General features: G+C 48.1%; 1 protein-coding gene across 6 annotated transcripts in view; it reads left to right on the top strand.

The window, feature by feature from the left end:
- Positions 1–25,941, top strand: part of g (adaptor-related protein complex 3, delta 1 subunit-like garnet) — a 285,419-nt gene that overhangs the window by 158,090 nt on the left and 101,388 nt on the right. For all 6 annotated transcript variants that reach the window (XM_075671312.1, XM_075671311.1, XM_075671310.1 and 3 more), the window contains exon 23: positions 2,435–2,624. In XM_075671312.1, the coding sequence (XP_075527427.1) occupies positions 2,435–2,624 (190 nt within the window). The remainder of the gene's footprint in view (positions 1–2,434; positions 2,625–25,941) is intronic.

The following is a 25,941-nucleotide window of genomic DNA, read 5'->3' as shown; positions in this document are numbered from 1 at the left end:
CACGGCAGCGATTGTCACCAACGTGGTCCCGTGCGCTAACGCTCTCCCTGTACATGAAGGCATGGAGTTCGAATTATCGGTGGTGGTGCGGATTTCAGTGTGAATTAGCGGGATGCGTTCCATATTGCTTTCAATACATTGTCGGACGGACCGCAGCAGCTACTTCGAATTATCCAAAATTTCGAACTAAGGAGTTGTGAAACGAGCTTTTACTATAATTTATCATTCCGCAACGCTAAGTGAACTAAATATACTAGGCCCTGTTCACCGTATGGGTATCCATCTCATGGCCAGTGCAGGACAAGTCCGATCCGGAGCCTTTATGTAGTAGTCGAACCAGTGGTCACTTCATCTCCAGCATTCATATACCAGTTTTATATATATTTTTTAGAATAAACGCAAACATTCAACGTCATTCTTATTCAATCATAAACGACATGACTGCTGCCACACTCTTAATAACTGGCCTGCAGCAAGAAAGCCATTCTCTTTGCGTGTGACGAAGCTTAATGAGGAAATGGGTGTTCCAGTTCTTGAACAGTGTCCTAGGGCTCCAGCAGAGCTGTTACCACCGTGGCAGTGGTAGCTCATAGAGTGTGACATATCGTTTGTAGAAGTCACTAAACACGTACCAGAGGCACACATTAGAATGCATTTCTTAGAACTTCAGTCCAAAATTTAGAATTAACGAGTTGTGAAATGAGCTTTTACTGTAATTTATCATTCCGCAACGCTAAGTACACAGAGTTTTACACAGAGACTTCTAAGTCATATGCCGGGGTCTCATGTGCAGCCGTCGGCCCATCCTTCTAGGAATCCGGTGTACTCCATTCGGAAACAAGTATCTTTACGGCTGAGGCCTATGCACTATTATCAGTTATAAAGCATATTAGGAAATCAAAACTTCCAAAATCTATTATATTGATACATGCATATTGCGTGTTTCTTGTGGATGATGCATGCGGGCGCCCCTACGAAGAGGACGAACGCTCCCTGGCTCTTGAGCTGTCGGCTGAACTGGCCAGTGCTGCATTATCCTTTGTAAATATACTTTGTGATTAGTCACCAGTTTCTAATCCTTCATTCTTGTAACAATATTTACAGGCTTCCAAAGCGTAGTAAAAGCCCTGAAGTCAATCTAAACACAAAAATCCTGTACTCATTAAGCTCTATACAGCCCTGTGTAGAGCGTATATATCTAACCAGCATGTTATTACACTCTGGGTATCTGGCCATAGAGGCATCGAGGGTAATGTGCTTGCAGACCAAATGGCCACGTCACTTACATTGCAAGCTATTAATCCTACCGCTGCTGTGCCTGCCACAGATCTGAAACCTCTCTTACAAAAGAAACTGCGAAGGCACCTAATAATCTTCACGTGATAAAGCCACAGTTAGGTTTCTGGCCCTCCGTAACAATATCACAGTGATCTGATGTCCTATTCTGTAGTCTCAGACTAGGACACACATTTGGCACCCATAATTTTCTGCTTGCTATTGCATTAGTAATCTTCTGTTGTAAAGTGACGGCCGCAAACGCACAAATCCTGGCGCCGTTCGGATAGTGGCAGTTAAATGCGCTGCAGCCAATCCGCTTGTCAACTGCCTTGCAGAGGGACACGATGTCGCCGCTTGACATATTGCCAGTTGCCACATTTGCAGTCCACAATGCAACGAAGTCGAATCATAGTGCCTGCGAAAAGACTGAGACCGACTCTGACCGCAGAGCTCTCGTCAAAATGGAGCACGTTGTAACACAAGTAGTCGACGCTTGCTGTGTGTCGGAAGTGCTTAAATGGAGTGAGAAATTTTACTTGTGAATTTTCTTTCTGTTACTTTCTTTTTATAGAAACAAATTAACATTCCAACTATTGCAAACATAATTTGTTCACCATAAAGGTGGAAAATTATCGATTACATGCCCTGGGCAGCCAATCGGATAGCTCGCCCACATGACGTCAATTGGGTGATTTACGTCATATGGGTAGGGGCGGCTGAATATTCAGCCAAGCAGTGTGCGGCGATCGGCAGCGATGTACATTTTTAAAGCCTTATAATAAATTACACGCTTTACGCAGAGTACTTTGATGCGTCAATTAATGATCAGAAGGACCTACTCTATTGACTCAGTAGGTTTGTAGAAAATCATCAAAATCGTTTCAAGGTCCCTTTAAGAGGTAGTTGCTTTTATCGAGTTAACGCTTACATCAAATTTTTTAGCCATCCCATTCACTTCGTTATAACAAGGGCTTAATGTGTGTGCTAAAATATGCATTCACTAGTATTTCACTTTGGTGTTGATGTAGTGCAGTAAGCATGTGTGTCTCATATTTCCACTGTTCCAAAAACTGATTTAAAAAAATGCAATGCTGCTTCCATTACTGTTGAATCAGCATGGATCCTGCAATATGGTGTGATCTTGCGGCATGCACAGGCAAGGAAAGGCGGAAGAAAACATCCCAGCTAGCAGTAGCCTCAGAGTCGGATGAGGAGGAACTGCCTGGTCCACTCGGTGTGGTTAACACATCCGTTGAGATGCCTGAAGGTGCTCGGCTGTCTGATGATGACGATGATGACCGCAATGCTGACGACCCACATCGTGCCTTGGACATCGACCTGGAAGAGTGAGACCCCTTTTTGTCTCTGCTCCAGCATGTGTCACTTTCAATGCTCAGCACATGAGCACACTGCTCACAAATCACTGTGCCAGAACAGTGCAAGTCATTTCATGTCGCTGTATTACATATGACCACACTTTTTGATCTGACAATAGATTTTCACAGCTCAGCGATTCGAACTCAATAATCTGACTGCATGGTGGTCAGGGCTTTCTGTGCTACCGGTGAGTGGTAAGTAATTGCTGGAAATCCAAATTCAGTCACAATGCATCACAAAGGCTCTTGCCTTCACCGTATACAAGAATGGCTCAGCTCGATGTCCCCAGCGCCTACCAGTGGTGCAAGAAGTGTTAGCAGCCATGTGTTCCGAGTATCACATTTTAATCGCTGAGCATATCACTGAGAGAAGCGGAAATTTTTCTTAGTATAGTTCAGCATCATTATAGCAAAAGTGTACAGCAAAGCGCTCTTTTATTCATCGAGTCAGTTTGCATGTTTCAAAAGTCTAAAAACAATCCCACAGCATTTTAAAACACTTTAAATGGCATTGTTAGTAAGCACTTATGAACAAATCCCTGTGAAACTTGTTTGATAATGTTGTGGACAAGTGTAGCAGATGTTTCATGTGTCACAAGCATAATGCACAATGTAGTAAGCCTGTGTGTGCTGGAAAGAGCAAAGCTGCGGGGTAGGTGCTTTAAACTACATTCTGATGGTGCCGTGCACATTATCAGCGGCCATCACGAGACTTCTCTATTTAGTTGGTGTACAACACCGTAGCAAAGTGTAATACTCTAGTACACCCTGGTAGTGGCTGGCATGTACTACTCTGTGAATGTTACTGCCATTGCCAACAAAACAATCCCTGTCAGTCCCTGTGGTGTTAAAAAAAAAGAAAGGGAAGACATTTTCTTAGCGACACTGGTACCAATGAGAAGCAACAATGACATAAAATCTCCCGTAAAAATGCAGCATATAATATTGTCCCCGCAGGGGCGTCTGCATCAGCAAGCGTTTGGTGTGTTGCGACACCACGTACCTGAGCACACAAGGGCTGGACCCTCCCGCGTGTAGCCGTGCATGGCTTAGTTGTGTCTGGGGAAAGGGGGATCCTGGGGGTTGAGCCGATGCCGGGTGTTTGGGCCTTTAAGGCCTCCCGGCGGAGGCAACAATTTGCGATTACCTTAGTAAATACTTTGTAGGCAACGGACAGTAAGCAGATCGGTCTATAATTTTTCAAGTCTTTGGCGTCCCCTTTCTCATGGATTAGGATTATGTTAGCGTTCTTCCAACATTCCGGTACGCTCGAGGTCATGAGGCATTGCGTATACAGGGTGGCCAGTTTCTCTAGAACAATCTGTCCACCATCCTTCAACAAATCTGCTGTTACCTGATCCTCCCCAGCTGCCTTCCCTCTTTGCATATCTCCTAAGGCTTTCTTTACTTCTTCCGGTGTTACCTTCGGGATTTCGAATTCCTCTAGACTATTTTCTCTTCCATTCTCGTCATCAATTCCACTGGTACTGTATAAATCTCTGTAGAACTCCTCAGCCACTTGAACTATCTCATCCATATTAGTAATGATATTGCCGGCTTTGTCTCTTAACGCATACATCTGATTCTTGCCAATTCCTAGTTTCTTCTTCACTGTTTTTAGGCTTCCTCCGTTCCTGAGAGCATGTTCAATTCTATCCATATTATACTTCCTTATGTCAGCTGTCTTACACTTGTTGATTAACTTCGAAAGTGCTGCCAGTTCTATCCTTGCTGTAGGGTTAGAGGCTTTCATACAGTGGCGCTTCTTGATCAGATCTTTCATCTCCTGCGATAGCTTACTGGTATCCTGTCTAACGGAGTTACTACTGACTTCCATTGCACACTCCTTAATGATGCCCACAAGATTGTCGTTCATTGCTTCACCACTAAGGTCCTCTTCCTGAGTTAAAGCTGAATACCTGTTCTGTAGCTTGATCTGGAATTCCTCTATTTTCCCTCTTACCGCTAACTCATTGATCGGCTTCTTATGTACCAGTTTCTTCCGTTCCCTCCTCAGGTCTAGGCTAATTCGAGTTCTTACCATTCTGTGGTCACTGCAGCGCACCTTGCCGAGCACGTCCACATCTTGTATGATGCCAGGGTTAGCGCAGAGTATGAAGTCTATTTCATTTCTAGTCTCTCCGTTCGGGCTCCTCCACGTCCACTTTCGGCTATCCCGCTTGCGGAAGAAGGTATTCATTATCCTCATATTATTCTGTTTCGCAAACTCTACTAATAACTCTCCCCTGCTATTCCTAGCGCCTATGCCATATTTCCCCACTGCCTTGTCTCCAGCCTGCTTCTTGCCTACCTTGGCATTAAAGTCGCCCATTAGTATAGTGTATTTAGTTTTCACTCTACCCATCGCCGATTCCACGTCTTCATAGAAGCTTTCGACTTCCTGGCCATCATGATTGGATGTAGGGGCGTAGACCTGTAGAATCTTCATTTTGTACCTCTTATTAAGTTTCACAAGAAGACCAGGTCTTGTAGTACAGCTATGCAAAGTCCCAAAGTTCGTTAGTGCTGGTAGAATGGCTTAAGTCGCACAACGTGGACTATTTCAGATCGTGAGCAGCGCCGCGTTGGTAGTGAAATGCCATCCGGCACGACCTCATAGTCTAGTGCGCCAATGTGTTGGACGATCTTGTAGGGTCCGAAATAGGGGCATAAAAACTTCTTACCAAGTCTTCGTCGGCGTATTGGGGTCCAAACCCAAACACGGTCGCCAGGCTGATATTCCACATATCGTCATCGAAGATTGTAGTGCCGGCTATCAGTACTCTTCCAATTCTTGATGTGCAGGCAGGCGAGCTATCGGGCTTCTTCGGCGTGCTGGAGATAGGCGTCGTTGTCGAGATTCTCTTCGACGGTGACGTGCGGCAGCATGGTGTCAAGAGTCGTCGTCGGGTTCCTTCCATAAACCAGCTTGAACGACGTTATTTGAATTGTTCCTTGCATTGCCGTGTTATAAGTGAAGGTTACATATGGCCAGGCCGCATCCCACGTCTTGTGCTCAACATCGACGTACATTGCTAGCATGTTGGCGAGGGTCTTGTTCAGCTGCTCCGTAAGACCAATTATCTGCGGCTGGTAGGCAGTTGTCCTCGTGTGGCTTGTCTGGCTGTATTGCAGAATGGCTTGGATGAGCTCTGCCGTAAAGGCTGTTCCTCTGTCGGTCCTGAGGACTTCTGGGGCACCATGTTGCAGGAGGATCTTCTCGACGAAGAATTTCGCCACTTCGGCTGCACTACCTTTTGGTAGAGCTTTTGTTTCATTGAAGCGGGTGAAGTAGTCTGTTGCCACGATGATCCACTTCTTTCCAGATGTTGAAGTCTGAAAGGGTCCCAACAAATCCATCCCGATCTGTTGAAATGGCCATAAAGGAGGCTCGATCAGCTGTAGTAATCTCACTGGCCTTGTCAGTGGTGTCTTCATCGTTGACAGTCTCGGCATGTTTTGACCTAGCAGGCGACGTCGGCGGTCAGCACAGCCAGTAATACCTTTCCTGTATCCTCGATAGTGTACGGGAGAATCTGAGGTGCCCAGTGGTCGGATTGTCATGTAGGGCATGCAGTACTTCTGGACGCAGTGCTGAAGAAATAACAACAAAGTAGTTGGCGCAGAGAGGTGAGAAGTTTTTCTTTACAAGTACAGTATTTACTCGATTCTAATGCGCCCTCGATTGTAACGCGCACCCGTTTCCCAGGACCTAAAAAAAGGAAAGTCCTTTACAGTACTGTGCACCTCATTCTTTCAAACACAAATACAACTTTCTCTCATTTGGAAAAAAAAAAATTTTACTCCAAATGCACTAAAGTTGCGATAAAAATTTAAAAAGTCGCAGTTTTGCCCAGAAGGCGAAGCATAGATTACGATAGCAAATTAGTAGACAGCTACACGAAAAGTAAGGATAGTAGTTTTTGTAATAACTACGATGAGCAACAACGAAGGTCCAGCAGAAAACTAGCTTTTTATTTCACAGAGCATCACATTCTTATCGCCCACTGCTAGCGTGTTGTGCGCAGCTTATCAGGAGCATGGAATGACTATCACAACAGTGGCTCGCTAGGCGCTCGCACTATCAAATCTTGTCCACCTTTAGACAACATTATACAGTCATTTCTTGAAGTCTGATGGTCTGAACCAATCGGGTGGCCAACGCGTACGCTGGCTACGGCGTGGAGGCACCACAGCGTCGTCGTTGGCTGACAGTGAGGACTCCTGCGAATCCTCTGAAGCATCAGGTGACACAGTCAAATCGGCTGTCAAAGGAGGCGGCGAAACTGGTGCATTTGTCTGTTCTTGGCATACGGTCTCCATTACTAGCCCTACCGATGTCTCCAGACTGCTCACTCGACGGAGATACATGCTGTGAAAGCGAGGCTGGTTGTGCACAAAAGGGGGCGGAGGTGATCGGCGTGCACAAATCGAACTTGACCCCACACGCGCACGAGATAGGTCGCTGGGTTCATAACTTGCACTATGCCATCATCCCTAGCGGTGCCCTCACTACGCATGCACTTCACAAACACTCTTTCACCTACGACAAACGCACGTTCACAGCCCTTATCCTTGTCTCTTTGCTGCTTAGTGCACCATTGTTTATCACACGTGCACAAAACTTGGTTTAAGAAATGACAACTTAACTCACAGCTGTCGCTTCAAACACAGCTTGGCTGGGGTCTTCCCAGTCACAAAATGAGAGGTATTCCTGTAAGACAAAAAAACTGTCTAATCCTTCCTGCAAGGGTTGTTGCTTTCCACGTTCCACGTAAAGCAAGAGACAACTCTTGCTTTAAAAGAGCCTTCTTTGTTGTTTGAACTAGACGCTTGGCTGCTCCATTGGAGCTTGCGTGATACGGGGGAGTCTTAGTATGTTTGATACAATTACGAGACAATGTTGCAAACTCCTGCGGCACAAACTATGGGCCGTTATCACTTACAATCTCTTCGGGAAACCTGTACGCTGCGAAAAGGCACTGAAGCTTACCAATAGTCTGAGAGGTGGTAGTCGATGACAAATACCAAACTTCAACCCATTCAGAGTATGCATCCATTAAGACAAGAAAGTTGCGACTACCCTTTTGCGCATAATCAACATGCACTGTTTGCCAACACCTTGACGGGTATGGCCAGAGGTGCAGAGGTATAGGCTGAGCTGATGATTGTACAAGTTGGCAGACTTGGCACTTCCTTACATACTCCTCTATAGGCGAACATTGTTTAACTGCGCGAACAAACGGACCACAAAGATAGCATGGGACATGGACGGGCACAGACTTGCAACTAATGTTTATTCCGCAATGACCACATATAAGTACACCCCCGACATACACCACTGTGCGTGCGCGAAAAAAGGCAAGATATAAGAAAAGTAAAACCTTGTATAAGCAAAACGCGACCTACCTACGCTCGTCAATAAACCTCACCTCACTGTTGTGTAAATAAACTGGGGTGTCACTGACACATTCTTGTCCCTTCTTTCCAATATGGCACGCCTCGAGTAGCTCTCTGGCTCAACTATCTCGGCAGCGGCACAAAATCTTTACTTCCTTCATGATCGGCTTGCACGTGCACGCCAAGCAATGGACAGGCAGGTGCCCATTCATTTTATTTCTAATTGACAATTCATGCTCACGCAAGCGCACATTCACACACCTTCCTATTTTGCCTATGTAAACTTTGCTGCATGATAGAGGTATCTGATAAACTACTGCAACACTGCAATCTACATGGGAAATGGAGTGCTTTGTTCCGCACCCTTGGAAGTTATTTTTACTTCTTCCTATGCGCGAGCATAGCCCAGCGAGCTTGCCGGGAGCCAAGAACGCTATCTCAACTCCATACCGTTTCACAACCTTTCTTAAGTTGTGGGAAGTCTTGTGAACATAACGCATAACTTTACGTTTCCTATTTTTTGCGCTCCCTTGCGTCTTCAGTAACATTGCCTTCCGTCTTTATCTTCTTAAGCACTGCCTCCACTACTGCTGAAATGACTGATTGCGGGAAACCTGCTTCTTCCAACCTTACAATCTGCCTGTCAGAGTTTTCCTGTATTTTGTGCGTACAGGACTTTCTTAAGGCTGATATGATACACTGGGTGGCTATTGCCCGCCTTACTGTTCTCGAATGAGCCGAATCGTAGGGCAACAAATTCTTTTGGGATCTTGGGTTATATTTCCAGCACACATGGTCGTCACAGAAGCTTATAGCGTTGTCTAAAACTGAATATTATTATCCTTTCTTAGCTCATGGGTGAATGTTAAGCCTTTGCCAAGGCGTTGAAAAACGTTTAGTACACCTGCGATGGCGTCGTCATATGTGTAACTGGCTTGCTTTTTTAAAAGTACAAGAAAATCGTTAACATAACGGAACACGGTAACAACCTGGTCACGATCGATCCCTTCGTTTACCGCTCTGTCAAATTCCGATAAATAAACATTGCACAAGATAGGAGCAATGCAAGATCCTATACACATACCTTGTTTCTGCACGTAATAGTCTTCATTAAACTGGATGAAGGTAGATTTGAGGTAAAACTCAAGCAACGCTAAAAAACTATTAACAGTCAATCCGGTAGAATTCCGAAAAAGACACTTCGCCATTAACTTCAATACATTTCTGAACAGCCTGAAACAATGCAGAGTGAGGGATAGAATAAAACAAATCTTCTATGTCAATGGAAAAAGCATGGCCAATATCGTCATTCGACTCTATAAACCTAGTAACAGCTTCCGAGTTCTTTGTTTCAAACAGGTCGTCCACTTTCAGATGCGATAAACATTTCTGCAAAAACTTGCTTACTTCGTTCTGCCAAGTTCCTCTTTCACTCACGATAGACCGGAACGGGATATTTTCTTTGTGCGTCTTGGCCGTAAAAAACACGATTAAGCCATCACCTTTGCTTTTGTTGACTGAGGTAGCCAGTTTGTGCAGTTCCATCTCCTAGCACATAGAAATGGCCTTCGCCTTTATCCTTGCGCCTTTCACTGGCACAGGCTTGGAGTTCTTTTTCACAGCAGCCGCCGCCTTCTCGTAGAAACGCCCCGACGGCATTACCACAAACCCTCCTTCTTTATCCTGTTGTAGCAGTCTGAGGTCATTCTGTCTAAAAAACCTGACGATTCTTGACGTTGTGTCCTTCCGCTTTGTCCTTTCTTCAGTCTTTTTGACTGTGTTGATTAGGCTGTCCACGCCATCCAATAAACACCTTTCTTGATCCTTGAGCAAGCGGAGGCAGAGGATCAAGAAAGGTGTTTATTGGATGGCATACTGTCCCGCCGCACCGCACGTGACTTGCTCCTCCAATTACTTCACTCAGTTTGTAGTCGCGCACTCCCCACATGCCAACCACGCACACACGCCTTCCATGTTGTCCCTGCTCGCCACACACTGTCGCCTATCGTCTCGTGCCTGCTACTCTACACAGCTGGCTACCGTCTCGTGCCTCCGACTCTACGCCACCTGGCGTCGGCCTGGTACCCTCACAGATCCCCCGCCCCCTTTTATCCTGTGCACAGGGCTTCCAAGGCACATAAGGTCTCAGCTGGTCTGCATTAGCAAGGCCTTTCTGTTTCCCTGTAGCTGGGTCTCTGAGTCTGTAGGTATTGTGTCCAATGCGCGCAGTCACTCTAAATGGCCCTGTGCGTCAAGGGGAAAACTTAGCTGTGAATCTAATGGCTGCCTTACTTAGTGGGTGCATGTCCTGGAGAACCAAGTTTCCAACCTGGAAGGTAGATGGAGTGCGCTTTTTGTTGTAATACTTTGCCTGGCTGGCATTTGCCAAGTTTTGGTGGTCCTGTGCAAAGGCCCAGTTATCTCAAAGGTACACATCCAGTTCAGCAGCTAGGGCATGAGGCGCAGAAGGGGGCACCTTGGTGCCAGCTGCCTGATTGTGATGGCTCCACAGGTTCTGTAGTTCCTGCTGTTGGATCTGGAGGACAATCCCAATTGCTGTCCCCCAGATTTTGGACCTTGCCGTTGGGTGCGGGAGTTGGCCGAGGTTGAGGAGGACTTTGAGATGAAAACTGAAGGTTTATTTACATTTTTTACAGTGAGAGTACAAAGAAATTAAGTCATAAGGTCATTACGGGCCGGCAGCAACTCGGATGCTGCGGCCCGTGGCAAGACACTCTAAAGAGATGACTGAAGGAATGCTCTCTTGCTGCTCCCGGTCTCTGGCTTTTAACCCCTTCGGTGTCTCGAAGTCACGTCACGTTCAGCCAATCGGCGAGCCCGCTCAGGTGGCGTCATTTTCGGCCAATGGTAGGCACCCGTGTGAATTTAAGTCACACCTGGCGCAGAGGGTCGCTCCTTGGGCTCTAATATTCCGAGGGATTACGTGCTTGTGGTATTGCCTTCCTGGTCTGCAACTGCCGTCACAATAGGCGGATGGGGGGAGACAGGTTGTCTTCAAGCGACCTTTCAGAGCTGCAAAGCAGCTTTCCTCAGGACCCAGGTTACCTGGAACCGTGCCAGGCTCTGCTACATGTTCAGGAAGAGTCAAGCAGTGGTACAATAGCTCCACATAAAGGCGCACGAGGTGGGGGACGCCAACTTGTTTGGATGTGCTGTGCCTCGGAAACGTGGTAGATGTGCTTCTGCGCTCCTCAATTAAGTGTGACGCGATTCGGTGTGGTCTGGTGAACTCGAAGGAGGCTCAGGAAAAGGTCCCGTATCTAACACCGCCCATAGCCCAAGAAGGCAAGCGTAAAGCCAATAACTACACTTTCAGATGTGCGCATTGCAGACGCCACTTCGAGCAGCCTTTTGTCCCAGTCCCTGTGGGAAGTGCAGTAGCCCACCAGGCATTGTTTAACCGTTGCTTTATGGCGTTCCATAGTCTGTCCTGCTGGTCTGTGTGGGACTGTGTGGCTCTCCTTGATTCCCCACTGCTGGAGAATGCCTTTCCACAGTTTGCTTATGAATGGTTTGCCATTGTCACTAGAGATGGAGCTAGGGACACCACGCCAGCAAAAAACGATCATTTTATCGATGATCAAATTGGAGGTAGGTGCACGTAATGGGAAAAGCTCCACGAACTTTGTGAACTTGTCCAGCACCACCAGGATGTACACGTGGCGCCGAGGGGTTGTGGGCAGTGGCCCAATAAGGTCCACACTTAGCTGCTGCATTGGGTAGATGGCCCATGAACTCTCCATCAGTCCTTTTGGTTTCTGCCGGTGAGGTTTGAAAGCCTGGCACTGCTGGCAGCTGCGGATGTAACAGAAGATGTCGGAGCGGATACTGAGCCACGTGAACTGGCTGTTCACATGTTTCCAATTTATAAAAAAGCTTAAATGTCCACTTAGGGGGTCGTCATGCTCCATCTTCAGTGCCATGTCCCGTAAGTGTTGGGGAAACCAGGTGACTTTACGTTCACCGACCGCGTACATAAGGATACCATTGTTCAGGATTTCGCTGTCATCAGCTAGGTCCTTTAGCCTCTTGGACTCTTTAACTTCATCAGGTAGCAGGCCAGACTAATTATTGCAGCAGCTGCAGCAGCAGTGGATCCTTGCGTTGTTCCAACTGGAACTTTGCAGTGTCAGTGAGTGGGGACACATCATGGGGCACCTGCTTACTGCATCCGCTGGGATGTTGGCCCGTCCTTTGCGATGCCTTTCTTGACACTTGAACACTTGTAATCTCAACACCCAACGTCGCACTCTGCACGATGTCTGCTCACTTGTAAACATCCAAGCCAATGATGCATGGTCACAATGCACCTCAAATGATGTGAATTCTACATATGGTCGAAATCTATCAACAGCCCACACCACAGCGAGGCCTTCCCATTCTTGGACAGTATAGTTCTTTTCAGCAGCGCTGAGGGTCCTGCTTATAAAAAATGATACAGGCCTGAGTTTACCTTCGACTTCCTGCAACAACACCACTGATATGCCAGTGCCACTGGCATATGTTTCAATCACAAAGGGCCTGTCCAGTCAGGCAATACCACAGCCACGTCTCTTGCCAGCGTTAGCCTCAGAGTCTCAAATGCTGTCTGTCGTTCAGCACCCCAAACCCAATGGGCCCCTTTCTTGAGGAGAGCTGTCAGGGGTCTGGCTTTGTCAGAAAACCAGGGGATAAAATTTCTGTAGTATCCCACAAGGCCGAAAAACATTTGGAGCTCCTTGACTATTTTGGGGCATGGGAACTCTGGAACCGCTTGCACCTTGTCCGGGTCAGGTTGACATTTGCCTGGAGAGATTACAGGTCCAAGGAACTTTAATGCCTGTTCGCAGCATGTAACTTTGCTGAGATTGATTGTCAGACCTGCAGAGCCAATTCTCTGCAGTACCAGATCGATAGGTGTTAGGTGGTCCTCAAAAGTTTCTGAATAAATGAGCGCATAATCAAAAAATGCCATGCAGTAGTGTTTTATGCCTTCCAACACTTTGTCCATGAGAGACTGAAATGTTGCCGGCCCACCTTCTATACCAAATGGCATTCGCTTCAGTTGAAACACTCATCTGTGGCACAGAAATGCAGTCTTTGGTACATCTGCAGGAGCAACCGACACTTGAAAGAAGCCCTGAGCAAGGTAGAGGCTCGTGAACCACTTAGCGCGGCCGAGCTGAGCCAGTACCCATTCTGTGCGGGGCATGGGATACACTGGAACAGTTGTGATTGCATTTAAGGGTCTGTAGTCAACCTGTTTTCTTCTTTACTAATACAGGGGCATTGGCCCAAGAACTGCAGCAGGGCTCAATGAGGTCTTGGTCCAGCAAATTTTGAATACACCCATCAAGGATTTTTTTTTTGGCTGTTAACCGGGCACAGCTCGCATCTAACTGGTGGGTGGCTGCCTGTGTCTATTTTGTGAACCACCAGGGACGTGCAACCTGGCAGAGTGGTAAATATATGGTTATGGTCTGCAAGGATGTTAAGTTTCGATTTCTGTTCCTCCCAAAGGTTCTCTAGACTACACTCGCCACTCTCCGTGGTATTGTGGCATACATGCTGCACATCTGCAAAAAGTGCCTGTAGGGAGCTCGCCACATTTTCATCAGGCTCTTGGCCTTGCTCATCGCATTGCAACGCTGTCTTACAGACTGACAAGGGTTGGTGTCCAGCATCTGACACTATTGCGTGTTTCGGTGCCTTTCTAAATTTGACGAGCCCATATGGGTCAGAGTGCAGTGACCATCCACCAAGGCCCATATGGAGAGAAATACCTGCCACCTCAAGAAAATCTTGACAGCCTAACATGGACTCAATTGTGGCTGATCTAGGCGATGCATGCTACTTCACCACTCTGGATGCTAGCCGCGGCTACCTGCAGGATCAGATGTAGCCGGCTGATCAGGGCCGGATTAAGAAAAATGGGGGCCCTGGGCTAATGCGCATGCAGGCCCCTTTTCCCTATACTGACTGCCCCTCCCCCCCTCCCCCCCTGTCGCCTGCTAAGCTACTGGAAATATGCCATGTTTCATTTTAATTCCACCAAATTAAAAAGAACGAAGTGCGATCAACGGGATTTTTATTATTGTTATTATTATAAGGAAAACAACAAAAGTTTCTTGAAACGCGTGATGTTGTAATCACCAACACATATGTTCACTTTGTGATTAATCTGCATTCTGTTTTCAGTAAAGGCTAGGCTTTAAGGAAAAGTTTAGTGCACTCAAGACAAACAAGAACGTAGAAAAGACAACACTGCTCAGATGTCGATCCTTCTGAAGCTAGGCTTTGTTTGCATCACTAAGTTTAATCCCCTGAGGAGATGCATGGTTGTATCCAAAAAATTCTTTATCAAATTTCAAGCATCAGACTGCAGTAATCGTTATACACGTTACTCTATAAATATGCAATTGATACATACTATACTTAAAATGCAATACAAAAACCATAAAAATGCACTAGAATACAGATGAAAATTACCAACTGTAATTACAAAACATTATTTGAAAATATTTTCGTTAACGGTAAGACAAGCAAGGCCGGCACCAAATAAATGTGGCACTATCAAAAACAACAAAAATACAGTTCTTTATAAGCACGCTAAATATCACAAGAACAAACGAGACGAACAACGAAGATTTGCATTTCTTAAATTACACTGCTCAGCGTTTCATTGGCAACGTGGAGGCTGGGAGGTGACACAAAGTACTTATTGAAACTATTCATGTATAGCGCAAACAGTCCTATTTTAAAATGACATCTTTCGCGCCTTCGCTTTGGTGAAATCAGATATAGTCTAATCGAAGGATAGATCGCGGAGGAGGTCACTTTCAATAGACATGATAGCAAGCGAGTTCACCTTGTTGTCAAGGGGGCTTGAACAAAGGCGATTTTTTATCAGCGAAAACTTGAACACGATCGTTCGGTCTCACAGTTTGCCACGGGTATGCTTCAGTACATTCGCAAAGCAATAGAAAGGTTCGGAAACACATCAATAAGCTTTCTTTTCGTGCAGCAACTTCATTACTCCCAGGGGACTCGTGTCCTGGCGCACAGAGTTGTGCACAAAGTTTGCAAACTGAACGATTTCAGCGGGAAATGCTGGCTCCAAATCATTTTTGTAAGTTGTCACCAACTGCTCAGCCTGCTGTGCCACAGAGGCCTCGCTCCCAACTTCTGCTCCACGGAAGCTGCATTCAGTAGGTACTTTGTCATCTTTGGTAGCTTCTTTTCACGCTCTTCTTTTTCTAACTTCGCCTTTCATTTGGACGCACCACTTTGATGCTTCCGACCGAGCATTTTCGCATGAATGGATGCTAATTGTTTACCGGGCACTTCGTCAGTCCGACGCGACCGCAGGTGTCCAACGGTGGCCGTCCCGATGACCGGCGTATGCTGCCTGAATGGTCCGTGGCTGGCCGAGAGTGGTGCGTCCCCCGGGAGCCTCTCAGCGGGCTGGCTTATGCAAGCTTAACCGGCAGCTCGGGGCTGAATCGCAGCCAGCGATCAACTTCCTTTTATAGACGCGTGCCGTGTCTGTCTGTTACTAGCGCCAAAGCAGGCGTTCACATAAGCATTGAGTTCCTTGTACAAATTCCCTCCTTCTCTGTACAAACTCACTCCTTCTCCCGTACCGGTCTCATGTTCCTATTGGCTTGGAGCAATCATCTGTTCTGGGAGGTTCTCTATTACTCTTTCGCCCCATCGACGCCGAGCATGAGAATCAAGGGGAGAGGACGACTCCTAGCACGGGCGAAGTTATGCGCCCTCCGTCGCCGCTGATTCATCTTTTTCTACTTCTTTCTGGAAAGTTCGGCGGCCAGTCTGACCTACTTTTTCCGTCGAGCGTGCGCGAGGGTGCGCAGCCACTAGGCAGGAATGGGCCCTGGAGACAGGCCTTTGTGTCCAGCTCTCCAACTTCCCCTTCACTCTTCCACAACCCTAGCCCGAACAATGAACGTTCCATGCCCCATGGCACGTGGACAAAAGCACGTGGGACGTTTTCTTTCCTTTCCTGCCTAGACTCTGCCATCAGACTCATCATCATCTGCAATCGGACTCATTCTTTCCCGCCCAAATTATTATCACGGTAAAGAAAAGTCGAATGGGAGGCACTGTTGGGTACTGCAGCACATCCTTTTTATGAGAACGACAGCGGCGGAACTATTTGAGAAGTGGAGGGTGGCGTGGTGGTGACGAGGGGCAAGGGAGATTTAGGTCCTCATCCCACATTACATGTTTTAGGTGTTTCCCCCGTGCCCCTCCTCTCCAGACAGCACTGGACAGATGGACTGACAGGAAACCACGAAAACTCTTCCAAGCAAACGCAAGTCGCTTCGTGAGAAATAGGGGGCCACTGGGGGGGGGGGGTGGCAGGGGATTCCTGTTTTTGCAGCTCGACAAGCCCTCCCCAAATGATCAGGCTAAACGCATGCTGTTACATTAGGCGTGGGGCCCCGTCTGCTCTTTCTGGTTTTCTCGCTTCATACATGTCGCTCGAAGTTCTGTTGCCCATGGTTCCAATAGTAAGCAGGTTAGAATAAATGGGCCCCCTTCTCCTACGGTCCGAAGTGAGGCCCTGGGCTGCAGCTCCCTTAGCCCCCCTCTTAATCCAGCGCTGCGGCTGATGCGGTGAAAAATGAGTTTACCCACATCCCATTTCGCTGCTCTGGAGCTGCTCTGGAGTGACCGTGTTCTTGGGGATGCTAAGTGGTCCTATGTGCTGGCACACTTCGATGACATTGTCATCTTCTCTCGAACGTTCGAGCAGCACTTCCGCCACCTGGTGGACGTCTTCGAGAGGTTGTGCATGCAGGCGGGTTGACTCTAAAGCAGAAGAAAGCTCAAATAGCTGAGACTCACATTTCCCTATTGGGCTTTACTATCAACAGGGGTCATGTTCTGCCGTGCATAGAGAAAGTCCGAGCTATTCGCGAATACCCAATGCCGGCAAACATTCAGGGCCTTAGGCACTTTTTGGGAATGGTGAACTAATATAGACAGTTCATCCCAAATTTTGCCACTCTCCAAGCGCCCTTGACCACACTGGTGAAAAAGTCGTCATGATGGAGCTAGGGTCCTGAGCAGGAGGGTGCCTTTCATGCACCATTCTGAGCTCTAGTGGCCACAGTCGAACTGAAGCTGTCCGACCTCAACAGGGAGTTCGTTGTCCAAGCTGATGCAAGTGACCCGGGTCTTGGGGCTGTGCTGCTTCAAGAGCACGATGGCATTCTCCAACCAGTTGCCTCTGCCAGCCGGTCACTTGCCGCCATGTGCAACTACAGTGTGACCGAAAGGGAGTGTCTCGCTATAGTTTTTGCTCTCCGGAAGTTCGACTGCTACATCAACGCAGTGCCATTTGTGGTAGGGTGGGACCACATGCCACTCACCTGGCTTAAGCGCTTGCTTGAGCCCTCGGGCTGCCTTGCGCACTGGGCATTGACACTGCCCCAGTACAACTTTGTTGTGCGCTACCGGAAAGGGAGTTCGAATGTGGTGGCTGAAGCCCTGTCGCGCGCCCCTGTTTTGGCGTCTGACCCTTTGGTTCATCGCTCCCCTGAGCATTTGCACCAAGTAGAGATAAGAGCGTTTGTCTTCAATGGCTCGAGTGGCGCGACCCCCGATAGCGAAGCGCAACCCACATTGCCAACCTCTGGAGAGGACGTTTACCTGGTGGACCCCCTTACTTCCTCTGGTATCATCTTCAGCAGGCAAGAACTACTAAAGGCGCACCAGAGCGATCCATTTAACATTGAAGGGCTCACAGAGTTGAGCGAAGCCGCCAGGCGCTCGTGCAGCTTGTATTGCTGTTGACGCCGAGTGCGATACCGCTGGTATTGTTGCTGGCATGTTGGACATGTAAGTGCTTGATGCCCATGGAGTTCTCCTGCACATCCCATCTGAGGAGGCTCCCCAGGAGTCTTTCAAGGTGGTGATACCCTGCAGTCTAAGAAAAGCCACCTTGAGCTATTTCCACGACTCGCGGTTGGCCGGACATGCGAGTGGTCTTAAGACTGTCCAAAAGTTGTGCTGCTCTGTTACCTGGCCAGGCATGAAGCGTGGCACTCTTCACTATGCCCGCTCATGCCGTGTGGGCCAATGGATGAAACGTCGCGTGGGCAGACCCCCCGGGATCATGCAGCCAATCGACAGCCAGCTACCCTGACAAGTCGTGCGCCTATGACATTATGGGATGCTTTCGCAGAAGCTGGCGAGGCTACGTTTTTCTCCAGGCTGTCACAGCTTACTTCACGAAATGGGTTGAACTTTTTACCCTTCGGAAGTTAATGGCACGGGCAATCTGGGACAGGTTGACCGAGTTCTTTAACTGCTTCAGCTTTGTGCCGGAGCTTATATTGGACAACGCGTCCCACTTCATGGCCAAGGTGTTCGTGGATGCATGTGCTGCCTTTGGCATTAAGCATCGCAAGACAACCACATATCACCCGCAGGCCAACCCGACAGAGTGCATTAACCGGAACCTCAAGCCCTTGCTCGCAGCCTTTGCCCTGCAATACAGGGATTGGGATGTCTGTTTTAACGAGATAGGCGTATCCTTGCAATCTACGGTGAACCGTTCGACTGGGTACACGACGACTTTCCTCAACTTCGGGCGGGAGCTGCCAAACTCCATTTATCGCATTCCGCGGACCGCAGCAGGGCATGCGCCACGGATGGACGCAGCCCTTGATCTGGCCTGTTCCAACCTGGCAAAAGCGCGAGCTGGACAGAAGGCTTAATACGACTGGTCTCATAGGGACGTGCACTACAGTGTCGGCGATCTTGTCCTCAGACGCAACCATATCTTGAGTGATGCTGCCAAAGGCATCACTGCATCCCTGTCGACCAGGTTGTTGGGCCCATACCAAGTGGAGACCAAAATGTCCCGTCTGTTATACAAGCTGGCTGACTCCCAAGGAAGGCTAGTCGGTGGTCCAGTTCACGTCTCGGACGTCAAACCTTTCATTGCCAGAAGCAGCGACTGGGGAGAAGGGGAAGCGGTCAACGAATCGCAGGCAAACCATGACACGGCTGGCCCCAGGCCACGCCACTGGTAGAACCGGCGGAAACGCACCTAAGCAGCTTTTCTCCCGCCAGCTCGTAGCCTGCCTTCATTCCCTACCACGCAGGTGAACGGAGAAATGCAGCTACAGTGCAAGGGCACACATTGAAGCGGTGACAGGCCCTTCTGACTTAATATGCCCTCGAGTGCCGACCCAGCCTTTTAGTGACACGACTAAGCAATTTCCCCTTTCCAGCAGGTAGATGGACGTTATTCCCTACCACCGTGGTAAATGGAGAAAATCAACGGTTGGTGTGCGCACGTTGAAGCGGTGACGGGCTTTTTTAGCCCAATATACCTTCTTGTGCAGTTCCGGCCCGTGCTAAATGCCAGCCAGAGGTGAGAGAACTCCCCCCCTGACCACGATTACGTACCAGGCTGGGGGCTTACCTCTCTAAGTACTAAGTACACTGGAGCGGAAGGAAGCACGCATCCTTATTGGCCCAATGCTCCTTCCCATCTATCCCCAAGGACTACTCTGATTGGGTCATTTCGGTGGCACATCAGAGGCTGCACTTTCCTTTATGCATTGCCTGACCCTCATCGCATCACTTTCCTTGTTCGCTTGTCCGCTAGTGACTTCTGTGATGCCCTCAAAAAAGTGGCCGTACCCTGCGTATCGCCGCTCAAAGCCGAAGCTCTGCACAGTGGCTCCTGCTCGTGACATCAAGGCTTTGCATTGCTCCTCCAAGCTGGCCCAGAAGTCACCCAGGCCAGCACCTGCCCATGCACCCTCTACTCCTGCTGGCCACAAGAAGCAGCTGTCTTATCGGTATGTGGCATCGCAGGCCTTCCAGCAAAGTCAGGAGGCTTGTGTGGCGCTTGTCTCCACTCGGCGTTGGCGATGTCAACGGAAAGTGGAAATCGGAATGGTGTTACGGGACCACCCCCACCCTTTCCGGGGCCACACACTCTCAGACCAGACCCAGGCGACTGGTGCTGCAGCAATGCCGGTGGAACCATCGGCAACACGTGTGGGGTGCTTGTCATGCACCAGGCGACACATAGCTTGTCGCTGGTGCACAAGGCCAAAGTGGAAAACAAGGTAAAAAGGGTCCAGCTGCACAGCCTGCTTTCGCCGCCGAATGGCTGCACTCGGTCTGCAGCCCTCGCGGCTGACCCAAACTTCATGGCGGCCATTGCGGTGGCTATTAGTGCATCGACCCCTTCCGCGAAGGAGGTGGACTCTTGGCACAAGCGGGCAGTTAACATGGCCGCGGAAGATGAAGATGCTTGCGGTCCACCGGCTATGGACTTGAGTTTTCTGGATTAAATGCCGGAAATAAAGGTGGCGGTTGGTCAGACAGGCGTTGCGGTTTCTCCGGCTGGCTGTGGTCTTTGGGAGGGGAAATTGTGGGGATCGAGGTGCCCTCCCGCGCCTCGTTCACCAGCCTGTGCGTTCTGCCTAGCTCGATCTCCGAGAACCGCCGCCGTAACATGGCGAACACTGCTACTTTGCCGAAGCTAATTTCCTTCGCAAACCGTGCTTCTTCCTCCCAGGGTCTAATCGCTGTGCGAACAAGTGTTGCTGGTACATGCCATGACATGCCAGTGGTGGCCCCCGGGCGCCCTCTTCACCCGAGCTCTCTTCGGCTGAGCGCTTTATCGCAGCGGCAGATGCCCACAGGCCCACAACAAGGTGGTTACATTGGACCTTTACTCTCGCAACTTCTAGTTCTCACACTTGGTGGACCGCTTCCTGGTTAGCCCTAGTGCAATGGGCGCGCGTACTTGATCAGTCTTGTGGTGAGCCTTTGCCCGTAAGTGCCGTGAATGTCGCACTGTGCTGTATCTTGGGTGATTGAACCCGTGTTTGTTGACCATCTGACTCTGGAGCCTTCTCTGTGCCGTGTCGGAGAGCTGACGAACCCTGCCATAGCGCCTTTGTGCGTTGCGGAGTGGAGGAGTGTCGTGCCCTTTCCTGACTGTCGCTTGTGCGGTGAGCTTTGTGCAGACCCATCCCCACAGCGCAGGACGCTCATGAAAGTCTTTAGGAAGCTGAGCTATTGCAGAGTAGGTCCCATGTAGTCAGGGTCAATTCCTGGTTCTCAAACCACATTCTGGCCGCATCTTCTAAGGCGAAGTACACGGGTTGCAGCTTGTCGTCGGAGTTCCAGCTCTTGAATTGAGCAACCCTTTCGTATTTCCAGCCAGTTATCCGGGTCTTCAAATGATAATCCCCGAAAGGTCGGTGGCTCCCTGGGATGTTGCAGCACGGTGAGGGACACTAGGGCTGCCATTGGGGTTGTTGGCTTGGCCACGATCTTCTTGGTTGTCTCGGGTAGAAGTCTGTGTTCTGGTGGCAGGTGTTGTAGTCTGCGGCTTGCTCGATGGTCCGGTATAACGGTGGTGCTACCTTCGCAGTCCGGGCTTGCATCACGACTTGTTGGGGGATTCAGTACATGAAATCAAAGCACCTCCAGCAGAACTCATATAGTAGTGACGATCACAAACACAGTAGCAAAACTGTAAATGGTGAAACTAAATCGGCGAACACAGTTGCAATTGTCGAAAATCTGCTCTGTCGATCAAGCGCGTTGGCTTTTATACATCAGTAATAGAAGGCTCCAGAGTAATCGCTGGTGCCCACATGTCTTCCAGAAAGTTCTACACAATTCACGTCGCACATGCAATCAGATTACACAAGCTTCGGTGACAACAGACAGCACATAGAACCATCAATAATATTCGAGAAGCTTCTGATACGTGCAGGCACGTTCTGTGCTGGGTGATAACATTTGTTAGGCAGTGAAAAGCGGTCACCCGATAAACAGCTACGTGTGTTAATATGAGCTCTTTGTCCAAATTTTGAGGTGCATATTTTCTTTATCATAATGTGTTTAGTGGTGTGCAAATACTGAATTATCACTGAATAAAATTGTGAATGTTCTACTAATTCAGTTCTGAAATTGAATACAGTGAACAACTGATTTTTCTGACATGCTTGATAATACAGGCACCTTCATGGCACTGCCATGTACCCCATAGAGCTAGTGTATCAGGATGACTGAAATTTCTGACAGTGACACCATCTGCTGTCCGATCTTTTGCAACTGTGCCATGACTGCAGGTTCGGAACGGCATTAATCAAAGCCACCACCACCACCATTTTGATTATCACGCATCCTCAAACTGGCACTCTCACGTGCCAATCAGCTGGCAGCAGTAGCCACTGTGGTCATTGTAGCCATTTGTGTTTGGCCAAATAGTGTTAGGTGTGTGGTCATGTGCTCATTTGTGGTCATGTGCTTATTTGTGGTCGTGTGCTCAATGTGGTCATTTTGTGCTGGCACGCACTCTACAATGCTAGGCCTAGCTGTTTGGACATTTGCTAAGAGAGTTCCTGCTGTTCGGTTCCGTGTTTTTCATTCAAAGGATTCGTTGCTGTCAGCAATGGTGCCGACTCCATTTTGGTCATCCTCACCAATGGCTTGCCACATGCCAGTTTCTTATGTCAGCTTCTCCGCAATACAGCGATACGACGCAGTCGAGCATATGCAGTTCATTGCAGTGAAGCATACCGTGAGGGGAAAGGAACCACTGTCACAGGACATAGTATGTGTTCTTTGGTTATACATGCCTGCACTCACTGTCTCCTTCCGCAGTACAAGCACTGAGGTGCCTAATAACTGCTGGCAGCCATTCAAAGCTATATTGAACATGACTGTGGTAATATGAGCCCGCAATAAAAGGCATGCATTTGCTTTTTCCGATGCTTTTGCAGTCCATAGGGAGCCCCAAAAAATCAGATGACTATATTTGCTGCTCGATTTTTCAAATATTTGGTATATTTAATGACACACCCAGAGTGGTCAGCCCCTTAATGTGCATAGCCTTTTCATGGTTCATGTTCTAAGTCGGTGCAAAGTTGGTTGGCCGATAGGACCGTTTGAGATGATAAACTGATGCAGACAAAATGAAGGGTGAGAAAAGCAGCCCCTGTTTCAGAAAATGCGAAAGCATGTGCAGAGGTTGGACTGATCAGTCACTGGAAGCCACAGATTGTATCGGATATGTGCGTTCACACACACATATTCATGCAGTTCGGAACTTTCTGTCCACATGCAAGTTTAAGCACACAGATGAACGTGGTAGGCATGCCTGTGGACCCGAATGCCCCTTCAACAGCAGTCAGGCCATTTAGGCCTATTCGGTACTGCTTCATCAGCTGCCAGTAACTAAAGTTGCAATTTGGTGCTGAATAGATGCAGATCTATTCGCAGCAGCTGTACTGTACTTGGAAAGCTGGAAAACTGCCTCGCTACTGGAAGCAAGTGTATGAAATGGCACCAACAATGTTCACGGCCACCACCTTTGCCACACATCGTATGGCGGCCTCTCGTTCTTGATGCCAGGCGCACATTGGTCTTTCTATGTAGCTTTGAGCAACCCCTTACAAGACTATTTTTTTATTTACATGGTGTGCACCAAAGTGCCATATGACTAGTGCACTGGCCACCTGGCTGACATCTGCGCCGATGACGGATAGACTTGGAGAGCGAAGGGAGGGGAAGTGCCTCACACGAACTTGCCATGACCCTCCAGATTTCGGAACCTTTCACGGGTGGCCAATGATGCTGAACACTACTATAAAAAGGATTCTGCTCTATATTGTCAGCACAACCGCGGATTGACCCACACCATCCCAACGATGGCTGTACGTGAAGCAGTAATCGAGTAGCACTGCGCGTATTTCGCCATCACCGCCTTTTACTGCCGTCGGTGATTAAAATGGCGCCCAAAGGACAGCGCTGCGATTTTTTGCGCAAGATGCATGTGTGCGACTATGGAGAAACTGAGCCAAGACAGAGCATTGGATTTACTATTTTAGCTGCTCATGGTCAAGTGGCATGGGCTGTTCGGGCATCCCATGACATCCTATGTACATGGATGCTACTAGTGTGTGGGTTTGTGTGGGTTTCATGATCCAGCAAGACCAGTGCGAAGTCAAGCAAAACCAAAACCTTTCCACTGCCTGCCGTTGTCCAGAGTAACGTCCACAAGTTTTTTCTAAATTACAAATAGAACTGGATGAGTAGCATTTTTTCCAGCTTATAATGCAATGCCATGTTCTTTCTTTTTTTACGAGTGGTTTAGTACTAGTAACAGAATTATAATGATGAGTGCGTACATCATCAGGCTAGTACTTGAATGTCCTGGGGCAGTCTCAAATTCTATCCTGCATTTACCTCAATTGCTCGCTTAGTAAGCTCTGTTCGTGATAGTATTGACGCCTTAGGAGTTCTTGAGCATAAAAGTATCACTTTAGCTTAGCTTCATATTTGCCTTAGTGTCCCATTAAACTGAATATCTCCTTAAATATTCAGTACAACATATCTTGACTACTTTGTCATCTTCAGAGTGCAAAAAGCTCTTACTTCTATTCAACATACGTTCTATATAGATAAAAAATATTTTCCAGACTATAGAATTAAGCTGTAATCAGAGCTGGCTTATTAATTTAGTGTTCCCTTTAATAATAGTTTACCATATTGTATATCTTGATTCCTAGGTACCTAAGTAAAACATAGCTTGCAACATTACAGTGTACTAGAATAGGGGCATTGTGTTCAGATGGCGGAACGCGCCACACACTGCTTTGAAGCCGGGAGCGTAGACAGGTCCCGGATGTACGCGACGGCACTGCAGTCGCACGGGCTATATGGACGCATTCTCTGTGTGATGCGGCCGGTTGCAGCGTGCTGCCTCTGACGGAATTCCTCGAGTTTCTGTCTCGTTGGGAGTCGCATGCAAAAGGTCTTTGTGGCTTTTTGAGCCAGTCGACGGCAGATGGGCTCCATGTTACATTGTGCAGCACTTTGGCTCTGTTAGAATACTTGGAAGGAGAGGGTTTTAAATACCTATTGACATCTACACTAAGACAATATAAGTTGGAGAACTTCTTCTGAGGTAGTCGTGAAGATCCAACGACCACCCAATGCCGTCTCAATTTTTTATTGTTGTCAATTGCCTGTCTTTTTATAACTTGGCGAAGGCAATGCAAACAGGAAACACAGAGGTCAGTAAAGATTTGGTATTGCTACTTCACTCACCTGATAATCTGACAAGGAAGGGCAAGTTGCGTTACTTGATGAATGTTTTTTGCAAAAGAAGGTAGATGCCAAGCAGGGAAGCTCTTTGGCTTTGGGCTATGTACGCACATATTGTTTTGCCTTCTTTTCTACAACAGCGGCTGAGGAGCTATAGGCTCTTGACGTTGGGTCGTGGATGCCGCGGCCACGTTTTTATGAATGCGAACCGCAAAAGAAAATGTGTGTACCTGGAATCCAAGTTGGTTCAAATCTATTCGATGTCCTTTACTACAGCGTTATTTCCAGCCGCGTTTTCCATCCGAATATTTTCTGGTTATGTGGCAGCATGGCTCAAAACAAATTTAGCAGCTTTACGTCACTACTTCGGTGTCTGGAAAACCTGTGCTGTCAGGTTAATAAATCCGTCTAATGGTCCGTGAGATGCACTAGGAGTGCACATTTAATTCGTCTCTTATATGAAGTGAGTTTCAGGGATGCATCTTAACATCCGTTGCGCATTTGCACATCTATTTGACTGCAACAGAAAATTATTATCAAAATGTCAACATACAGCGCTGGCGCTGCGCCGTCTGTTTCGTACAGCCCATGTTCCTACAGCACCATCTCGTGCTATCTACATGAAGCGCCTCAGCGGCGAGCACCTCCTGAACACACTGCCCCTTTTGTAGTACACTGTACCCTGGGCTGGCGGCAACGAAAAGCGTTTCTTTCATGCAGTAGGAAAAGACAATGTTTTCTAGATCCTAGAAAGGCGGCTTTTCTT

This window comes from Dermacentor variabilis, chromosome 10 (assembly GCF_050947875.1).
Source record: "Dermacentor variabilis isolate Ectoservices chromosome 10, ASM5094787v1, whole genome shotgun sequence".
Lineage (NCBI taxonomy): Eukaryota > Metazoa > Arthropoda > Arachnida > Ixodida > Ixodidae > Dermacentor > Dermacentor variabilis.
The sequence above is the reverse complement of the archived record's forward strand: the minus strand, read 5'-3'. Positions and strand labels throughout refer to the sequence as shown.